The 10688-nt window shown below is 42.1% G+C and overlaps 1 protein-coding gene across 1 annotated transcript; it reads right to left on the bottom strand.

Moving 5' to 3' along the window:
* Positions 1-82: 82 nt before the first annotated feature.
* On the bottom strand, positions 83-5193 carry LOC144476045 (uncharacterized). The gene is made up of 8 exons (XM_078192599.1): positions 5163-5193; positions 4791-5082; positions 4449-4551; positions 3717-3944; positions 3088-3261; positions 2829-3019; positions 730-1106; positions 83-292 (listed from the first exon to the last, which is right to left on the bottom strand). The coding sequence occupies exons 1-7, from the start codon at positions 5191-5193 to the stop codon at positions 815-817; spliced, it is 1311 nt and encodes a 436-aa protein (XP_078048725.1). The 3' UTR covers positions 83-292; positions 730-814.
* Positions 5194-10688: the final 5495 nt, after the last annotated feature.

Here is a 10688-nt window from a genome sequence, read left to right as displayed (position 1 = left end):
GGAGTTCTCCGGAGTTCACCTTACGAGCTTTCCCGAAATCGAAACCGAAACGGTTGCGCGAAACCGTTCACGTTTCACGGTATCGCATACTTTTACTTCTTCCGATGGCACGACGGCGACGACCGCTGCCGATGTCAACGTCACGCGCGACATTTCACCGCGATGACGTACTCCGAGAACGTCATCGGAATCGCATTTTCACCGCGTTGCGTCCGCGACGCACAATCGGCGCGTTACAAGCCCAGAGAAATATTCGTGTCGTTGCCGGAGATCTTGACAAGCTTTCTGCATTCTAAAATGACAATACAATCGTTTATTCTGCCGGTAATTTGCTGGATGTCCTAGTATTTCTTCAAGAAGTTTTACAATAAGGGAAAGAAAATTCGATGAAACAAAATTCCTATAAATTAATCTTCAGACACGTAAGATAAGGAAAAATACCTTTCTCCATTTAGAAGAATCCTCAAAGTTGAAGATAAAATAAAAATATAAATAACCTTTACTTTATAAATGCATAAGCTGCATCAAGATTTCCAAAGTATGATAAGGAAATATGTCTCTCAACGCCAAATAATTTCTTACGGCACGAGATCAAATAAAAATATGAATAATCTCAACAAATCCACGCAGGTCACGAAGAGATATAATAAATTAGTTCTCAGTCTGTGGGAACAGTAGTTAAAAGAGTCGTATAAAAACAGTTAGTAGGACATAAAGACCGCTAATTACCGGAAGGAGCGACTGCTCTGGCCGAGGTGCTTCCGGTTCCGCGGTGAAAGGGTCGATAGTCCTTCGGGAGAGGAGAAAGCGGTGATCAGAACCTCGGGCACGGTGGTATCTCGATCTTCTTCATAACAGGCTGGCCGCAGATCCGAGGCGGCGGTGTGTCGGTGACGCAGAGATTTTCTGCGTCACCCTGATGGAGAAGGAAGACCATGCTGTTGCTGGACACTGTCTTCCGGTTCCTACCGGCCGAACAACACGGACTGCCGCAGGGCCGTTTCACTGTCATTGGCTCGCGGATGCATTTTCCGCTGCCGCTACGCTGAGTGACGCAACCTCTGGACATCCCGTTCGAAGGGACCCTCTTGCACACGGCTGGCTCCCTGATGATCCCACAACATAATGAAACAATAAGTGAAACATAAATGAATCATAGATGACTTAAAATGATTCCGGAAATTACTGCTCAAAATTGCAGTTCAAAGTGTCAAGAAATTATATGTCGCGGCTACCGAAATCGTAGATGCAGACTCGCGCTATAGTGACTGCGACAGATTATTTCTTGACACCCGGTGCGAAGATTTTAATTAAAATAATCGCGTTTAGGTAACAATATTTGTTCTAAATAATTATTAGAAATTCTTATCGAAAGTACAAATCTTTAACTATACGGTAAGACTTTGATTATTCGAATTCAAAATTCGTAGTTGATTTCTTTTTATTTTAAGTAAATTATTGATATAGTTGTTTTAGTGTTTAGATAAATTATTAATATAACAATCGATGTTCTATTGTAGTCCTAACATATTTTTCAGTTATAGTTCTGATTTTGGTTCCTATATATGAGCTCTGAAGTCTCTGAGTTTGAGGACGATCAAAAGGGGATTGACTCAGCTCTTTTTACAATAATTAAAAAAGATACACTTTAGCTCCTATGTCGCTATCGACAAAGATACTTTTTATGTTACACAGAGACCAACAGTCCGACCAGAATCACGATCGGTCTGATCACGATCAACCTTGTCCCGAAATCGATCAGCGAAATTAGCGACCAAGTTTCACATCCAACCACTTTTTTCCTGACACTGTGAACCGACTTCTACAGGGTCCCATTAACCTCGACTTAGAGCACAGTGCTGACCAGTCGCAAGAGCTGGCTGAAATTTTGAAAGGCTGATCGAAAGAGCCAAGGTGCGACGAGCGAGGTCTCGTGCCAGTTAGCCGGCGATTTGCAGAAGCTACAACATTGCGTACTGTTCCGAAACTCCGAAAAGATGACTCACTGATATCTCCAGGCAACGGAGCGAAGGAATTGCGTATTGGTGTTGTCGTAACGAAAATACATATACACATTATCGATTGCACGACCGACTGCTCGCAATAAAAAACACACACACACACGGGATAAAAGACAAGACGATATTGTTACGAAATTGCTGATGAAATACGTTCGGATTCTGTCGCCTGCGTTCCGTGATGTGTGACCGCTTCGCTATTTCGCACGATTTTTTGGCATTGAACGGAGAGACGCCATTACCATTCGATTATACGCTTTTTGCTTTCAGTCACTAATGAATAAGTTGAGGATGAATACGCAGTTTTAATAGAATTTTTTACGGAAATGTCCGAGGATGGACATTTCATTATCACTGTAGCTTGTATTGGTGATAATTGAAATTCAAAATAGATTGGAATTCTAGTAAATGAAATTTTGTCTTTCCTGTTTGGTGATGTTAGTTCTGATGTGTTATACATATATGCCACACATTTTTGTCAAATTTATACCATTGAAATTATTATGAAAATTTTTAATATCTCTAGACCCAATTGGAATTTTAACTATCAAGTTTCAATTTGATTGATATGGTATTAACGTCAATATTAAATGTTAATATTAAATTAATAATTTAGTGTTAATATTAAACTAATAATTTAATGTTAATATCAATTAATAATTTAATGTTAATGTCAAACTAATAATTTAATGTCGATATCAAACTAATAATTTATTATTAAATTGCTTCGCTTTCGTGGCACTTTTGGGGGTTGATTTTCGTCACACCGCGAGCTGACAATTAAATAAAGGTATAAATATTTTTACGAACGCATTGCCAGGGGGACAGGGGCTGCAGGGGGTGCAACACGGGATCGGCGGACTCCTCAGCACTCTCAAGGCTTCGACGTTCAAACAGGAAACGCCTCGCAAAAGCGCCCTTTGTATCGCGTTTTCATATTCTGCGCGTTCTCTGATGATACGCTGGTTCTCCCTCTTCAGCCGCGCTATTTCCGCTTCCAGCTGCTCGACACATCGATCGTCGAAATGTGAATATTTTGACGCTGTCAGAGAATATTTTCCGTTCGTACCTCGAGCTCTCGTCTCATTCTGTCCTTGTCCTTCATGATCGATTGAATGGCCGCGTCGGTGCAAAGAATCTCCACGGTTTGCATCGACGGCGGCGGCGTCCCCGATTGGACAGTTCGTGCCTCGGCAATCGCCTCTGCCTTGGAATCTTGTATCACAGGCACCTCTTCCAATTCCTTGTATAGCAAAATCACTGTGCGTTAGAATTTTTCAAAACGCCACATTCCCCCTTTCATCGTTTTAATTTGATGCTTGTATGCAATTTAAAGAAGTGAGAACAGCCGTCGAAAAAATATATTTCTTCATTTACCGCATAGCGTAAAATATTATATTAAATTATATTTGGGATTCGAGTTAAATTTAATAAAACTTGAAAAATAATTTTTGAGTAGTTCGATAATTTTTGAACTTTATGCGAGCGTCTCTCTATCGATTCAGCGAGAAATTTCGAGCCACGATCATTAGACTGCGGATCTTTATGCAAAATAATAATCTTGAAAACTTGCTTCCCCCCTTTTAGACATTCAAAATACTAAATTTCATCTACCGGCGAATGCACAAAGTCCGCAGTCTAATTATTGCGTTCGCACAACGCGGTGCCAATTTTCAACCAATGGCATAGCAACAAAACATGCGGTTCCACCTCTGGCTCCACCACCGTTTCCTTATGCTCCACATGGCGTTCCGACTCGCGTTCCGTCTCGCATTCCGCCAGCTTCTTCTTCAGATTCTCGATCTCGCAGAGCCGCGCCAACAGCTCTCTGCGCATCTTTTCGAGCGCCTTCTTACAGTCGTCCAACCTCTTCTCGACTATAGCCGTCCATTGCTGAATCCGGCCGAGTATGTCGACGAACATCAGCTTTTTTTAGGAGAACACCGCCGGTCCGGGTAGCAAATTGACAATCCGGGGAGCAGACAATAACGAATTAGAATAATTCGTCCCTTTTGCCGGGACGAATCGGTCAGACATGGAAAGAGTTCATTCAAAAGATCGTATCGAATCGGAGAGTGTTCTCTAGACTGCGGATTTTATACATTTGAAATTAATGATAAATCCCCGGGAAATCGGGCTGCTTGAAATTTATACGAAAAGAATGTTATTTTGCATAAAGATCGGCTATCTAGATCTCGAGTTCATCATCGTTGATCAGCGTGGTCCTTCGACGCGCCTGTCTCTCACGTACCTAACAGTTTCACGCGAAAGAGAGGGGAATGTAACTCGAACCAGCTCAACGAATCTAACACCTCGAGATCGAGTATATAAGGAACTCTGTAAAGTCTCTTTAGTCGTCGTACCCTCTCTAAAACACTCCCCAAAGTCCTCCCAATTTTATCATGGTTCTACTTGCGTGCGGGGTTCAACCTTTGAATCGTGTTCAAAGTTCTCGCCTAAGGTGGCCAATGCTTTACCGGCTTCTTGCAAGTTCTCCTGCACGAAGTCGATCATTTCGTCCATCTTCTTGTCTCTGGAGTCAAAGACGGCGCGAATTAAGGAACGTTAAGGAACAGTATATATTATCTCTACTTGATTAGCAAAACACAAGAACGTTGAGCAAGTAATCGGTGTCGCGTAAATTAACTTTTTAATTTCAAGTCGATTAGATAATGTACTTTAATCATACGAATGATTTTAGATCGTTGGCGAGACAGTGAACGTGTTAATTTCTATATCCTTTTCACTCGTAACAGGTGATGAACCTCTTACCCAACGGACCCTGGCACCTGGTCGATACAAGTGCAGCACGGTCCGCCCCTGGTCGCAGGTCTCGCAGCTTCCGACGTGACAGACTCCTTCACCTCCATCTTCTCCACAGTAGTTGTCGATACCGAAGCTTTTTCCGACAACATGGTCGTCGATTCTTCGGCAGGTTCCGATATGTCCGCGCCTCCCATTAATCGGGCTTCGGTTTCCATGTTTAACGATGATTTACGCCCTGTACCGCTGGCCGACCGCTTACATTTCAGCATTTTCGATGGTTTCCGGTTCACGTCGACCACTGCAAGTGATTGGTTAATTACAGTGAATCGGACGTTTAAACGTGTTTCGTCCGGTTCGATGCAGGCACGACGACCTTACCGGTTCTGGACGTGTTCAATGAGCGTGACATTTTGATTCAATGCCGATGTATCAAGATCATAATGAAATGTGTGTCCCGAAACGGCCGACTCCGTTTGGTTAATTTACACGTGATTTTGAGAGAACATTTTAACAGGTTCGTGGGAAACCGTGGACGCTGAACGTTGCGGTAATTGTCACTTGTTTCAATGCCTTTGGAAATTGGCGAACGGGAGTGTACGGTACGGTATAGGAGAATGGTAATGGTTCTTTCTTCTTTATTGTTAACGATGATAGTTGTAAAAGTAGATTTTTAATATTAGCAGGTTATTTTGGAAGTGCGTTTATCTAAATCCGTTTGTCAGTTTTAAATGTTGTCTGAAGTAACTCGTATATCAGTCACTTAATAATTGCTATTTAATAGAAATTGCAAATTTAAGTCTGTTAGATATACTTAAGCAGTGTGACACACTGGTATTATGTATGTATATTTTTTTATTTTTTTTTCAAATGCAATCCTTAAATATTTTAATTTTAATAAAAGTGGATTTATGCCACTTACAAAATCCAACAGCTCATATGCAGTTAGAATTAGTTTCAAATAGCATTGTTTTAAAGTACATTCGTGCAGTTTTATTTCGAGCTCTCAAACGTTAGTTAATATCTGCGTGAATGCATTCCAAAATCGATTCGAAGTAGCCCCTTGAGATCGAGTCATTTTACACCGAGATTACAATCGGAATTTAGTAATTTTTTAACACAATTTCGAATTCGTTTTTACTAGAAAATATAGAAAAGAATTTTAGCAACGGATCTAAATTAACTTTTCACACAATCGTGTAGTAATTAATTATTTACGAACGATTTTTCATATAGTTTTCCTATCATTTAGATGATAGTGGCGCCTCTTACGGAGGAAGCTGTAAGCTCTGCTAAGGGTACGAGGGTTCACATATAAATGAAATAATTGATTTTAATATTTAAGCTCCCACTTATACATAGCATAATTTAACTTTTAACTTATTGACGTATTAACTTATTGTAAATCGTAAATAAATTATTCCCTTTTATTCTTTAAAGTTTTATTTTAAACAGTCTTTAACAAATGCAGTTCGTTCGCATGCAACGATGAAAAGTTGAATTCACATTTTCAAGGTAACAAAAATTTTATCAATATAATTTACTAATTAATCAACGCTAAAACTGTCGCCAATAGAGAACAAACAAAATTGTCGACAATAGAGAACTAACCGTTGTTGATAAAGTAGAAAATTTAATGATCCACATCGGTCAAACCCAAAAATCGACTGTTAGTAATTTGGCCAGCAGCTTCAGCGTTTCGTCACTGCACCAATTGGCGCTGTACTTGAATCGACCTTCAGTTTTTCTCCGCAAGAGGCGCCACGCAAGAAATGCATCAATTTCAATTAATTTTCTTTTAATTGTTGCTTGCTTAAATTATACAGTTTTTCTCTTAATTCTGCTAAAGAAACAGGTTTCAAGTAAAATTAAGTGAGACTTAATATTCGCATTAGAAATGAATCTACGACGCAATTTAACATCACGCGGAACTCTGCAGGTTTGAAATTTTTCTATTACGTTTAATCTTAATCCATTCTTAACCCCTCTTAAAACGATTATGAAATGCATTTCTCTGTTTCACTATTTCTCTCTCGCCGGGCGCAAAGGGTAATCAAACAAATTGAAACTGTTTCATGCAACTCGACAGATTTCGCGCCACTTAGTATACCTTTTTCAGGCTAACGCAATTACGCGATCTACCATTAGCCGCTTTTTAGCATCGAGCATACCCTGATGAGTCCGTTCAACGTAGCTGCTTTTTCTCTTGCTAGAACGTTGCTTCCAGATAATTCTTTCCGTAAGAACGACGTCGAAAAAGTCAACGAAAATAAGCAATACGTCAGGTACGTCCTCCTTCTATTGTTTCATTCTCATCTTGCCGAGGGTCCCCCAAGAGAGACAAAACTTGGAAACGGGAGCACATGTTCCGCGGGCGGAATACATGTTTTCCCGCAGTCTTTTCAAAAAAATGGCCCCGCTGCTGTAGCCCGGGCCATAAAAAATTCCTTTCATATGGAGGAGAGCTAGAAATGAAGCTCCCCCAAGAAAACCCGGCTATTATTCATGCTCGCGGCCGGCGAGAAACAGGAAGCAATAGACCATTTTTATTAGTTACGTATACTTCTTTTATACGTCTCCGTGCCTCGTCGCACAAAGGGCCGACCGCGGGACGACCGAGCTAGCACGCTGGAAACTTGTCCGCATTCAAAACACCATTCTTCCCCCACCTTCGCCCGGAGAGATGTCGGCAGCGAGTTAAAAAGAATCGCCGCGGAGACAGGAGCGGTAACAAACAACTTTTTTCGAAGCACTCCGTTGCCGTCGAGAACCAGTCCGCCCCGTTCGAGCATATAGTTTGATTGCCTCAAAGCCGGAGCCAGAAGCATCGGGGACGATTAAATTCGTCTCGACGAGCGACTACGCGTTCCCAACCCGTTGCCGTCTCGAGGAGGGAAGTTCGGTGCTCGAACAAGGGAAACTTGGCGACCCCGCCGCGACGATCCGCACGGTCAACGAGCGCGCACTTCGCCGGGGAACTGTGCCGGCTCAATTACCATTTTTTCCCCAAGAACAATTACTCGCCGCGCAAAGGATAAAGGGACGGTCTTAAAAATCGCCGCTTAATATGCATGCGCATAATCTGCTACGGGCTGATATCGCGGCGCATTAAAATCGAAGCCCGGCATTCTGACCGCGATTCGTTCTGGTCGAAATGTCCCCAACGATCTGCCTAAGCTAGACGCTTAAGTAATAAGTCCGTAAGATTAGACGACGCAATTTGTTCACGCTTTGCCCAGAAATGGTAACTATCTAATTGCTCTCTTATAATTAAAGGTAGATTTTTGTAACATCGTTATCAAATGCTATTATTTATCTGAAATGGTAATGACTTGAATCTTTTGCAATTACAGGTAAACTTAGGAGCATTATTTTCATTGAGACGATTTGGAGAGGAAGTTTATCCAGTGATAATACGAGGTCGATCATTCATTATCTAAAAACGAATTACACTTCTTTATAAGGTAATAAGTTCTGTTATTCATAAGAAAACTATTTTAAGCACCCTAAAAACAGTTGAAAAGCCCTCAACAATCAGTTGCAGATTTTTCAGGACGAAGGAACCAATCGCCGCCAAGTTTTTAACAATCGATTAATCACGAGCTGAGCTACCAATTCCCACGGATATAACTCGCGGAGCGTTCGTTAGGAGGTCGCCGACGTTTGCATATTTGTCTTATTCATTAGTTCCTGATTTTCATTAACGTAAACGATGACGCAGCTGCGACAGATACTCGGAATCGCTTGTACGCGAAGTTTGTGCGGACACTTAGGACAAATAAACGTACGTTGGGGTCGAGTGGCCAGGAACAAGTAGAACAGAAGCGAAGGGTGCCGGGGAGCTCCTCTTTATCGTCAGGAGTATCGGTCCCGGCGAAGATCCATGCCGCGAAAGAATTTCAACGACACGGGGAAACAATGCAGCTGGTGTTTAATTAGCGCGGTCGTTGAGCGAACGGCGCAGCTACAGACAGTTTGTACTTCGCTGTCGGCAAAGTTACTCCCCGTGATCATCTTCCAATTACCCCTACAGTTTATAAGCTTCGTGATACAACTTCTGATCGCGAGTTCGAGACGTAACGTCTTCGCATAATTATCGGATAACACTATACAGGATGTTCCAAAAGTCGCTTGCAATTGGGGATTGAGATGTTCTTGAGGTCATTCGAAGTAACTGTTTCCTGAGCGTAAATGCAATCCGCGACGATGTTTACGAGTTATTAATAAGAAACATTGGCCAATCAGAGGCGATCTCGGCTGGCGCGAGGTGGTCCAGCCAACGAGCGGATGAAGTCCAGTTATACTCATTGATTCAGCCATCTTGCGCTAGCTGTTCTTGCGTTTTATTGGTTACCATTTTTTGTTAATAACTAGTTAATGATGTTTCGGAGAAGATTGTTGTAAAGGAAAAAGTTACTTCAAATCACCTCAGGAGTCCCCCATTTCCCAATTTTGGGACACCCTGTATAGACGTAAACTATCTCGATCTGGATATCATCGGGAAATCAAAGCCATCGTCGATCTATAATCATTTTTCTGTACATTCCAACAGCCCTCGCCGAGTTCCCAGCATCGCCAATTGAAAGCGTGTCTTTAATTAGTGCGGTAGCCGAGTCAACGGTGTAATTAAACTCGGAAACACTTTGTGCTTTGCTGCGATCTCTTAATTGCACTCGGCAGTGTCTAAACTTCGTAAAACGTTTGCCGATGGCGATCGTAGAGCGTTTTATCAAGTGCGAACGATGTAACAGCTGCGGATTATTATCAGGTCGCATTAAGGGAATCCGTGGGCCGTCTCAGTCGGGCTTTTACCAAGTCGACTCGACGGCCGCATCGATTCGCAATTATTTTTCTGAATGTTTCCGCCGTCTTCGCGGGGTTTCCGCGAAACACGTTCCGCCGTTAGCTCCGATCACTATTTTTATCGCGGCCCGATGGCGCTAAAGGGCTTAACGAACCAACGGGCAAGAATAAGCTTCATTAGGAGCCTCGACGTCTGTCAGAGGGGAGAATTGAAGGAGCTTGAGCGGTGGAACGGGAAATTTCAATATCGCGATTCGCGCGGATTGCGCCGGTGAATTTATATCTGTTAACCAGCAGGATTGCGGGGATGAATTATTATCTTCCCGCGGGCCCGTGCCCGAATCCATGCACTGGACTAGCCAGACGAATTTCTAAACAATTGCCTGCTCGAGAGACTCTAGCCTGCGCCACTCGAGGATCTCGCCTCCGCCGCAAATCAGTTCATCCCCCTTCTACAATAATTCATCGTTGCTGTACATAATTAACCCTTGGTTAGCGGTTCCTCCCGATTGTAGCCGACGATGCCTTCGAACCGTTGCTCTGTTTATGAGAATTTGTTAGCGTGGAATCTTGCGAGGACTTCTACATTCGGGCACTTAGCCCTTGATGGAACTAATGGGTCGAGTTAGCGCTGTGTTGTGAATTTATAGAATGTACACATTTTATTTATTTATTAATGCTTCAGATCAAATGGTTTATTAGTAAGTATAGAGTTGTTAGATGTACATATGTTCGATATTACTTATTGCTAGTTTCTAGATTTTTATATTTTTTAAAGACTTGCATATTAAGAATGAATTTTATGTTATAATCTCCGGAAATTCTAGACCGTGGATCTTTATGCAAAATTAATTATTAGACAGAGTTTAGACATAAGAATTTAGATATATTAATCAGAATTATCCCAGGAAACGATGCTAATCAAAAGCCCTGGTTAAACTACCTCGCACCTCTGAAACGAACACCACGGAACTACAACACCACCGAAACGGAAGTCCGTACACTCGTGCCATGCACAAAGCTGCAAAATCCGTCGGCTCTTTAAGTATACCTTTTCACGGCAGCGCAATAATAATCCTCTCTCCCGGAGCGATCCGCCGGTTA

The sequence above is a fragment of the Augochlora pura genome, chromosome 10, assembly GCF_028453695.1.
Source record: "Augochlora pura isolate Apur16 chromosome 10, APUR_v2.2.1, whole genome shotgun sequence".
Classification (NCBI taxonomy): Eukaryota; Metazoa; Arthropoda; class Insecta; order Hymenoptera; family Halictidae; genus Augochlora; species Augochlora pura.
The sequence above is the reverse complement of the archived record's forward strand: the minus strand, read 5'-3'. Positions and strand labels throughout refer to the sequence as shown.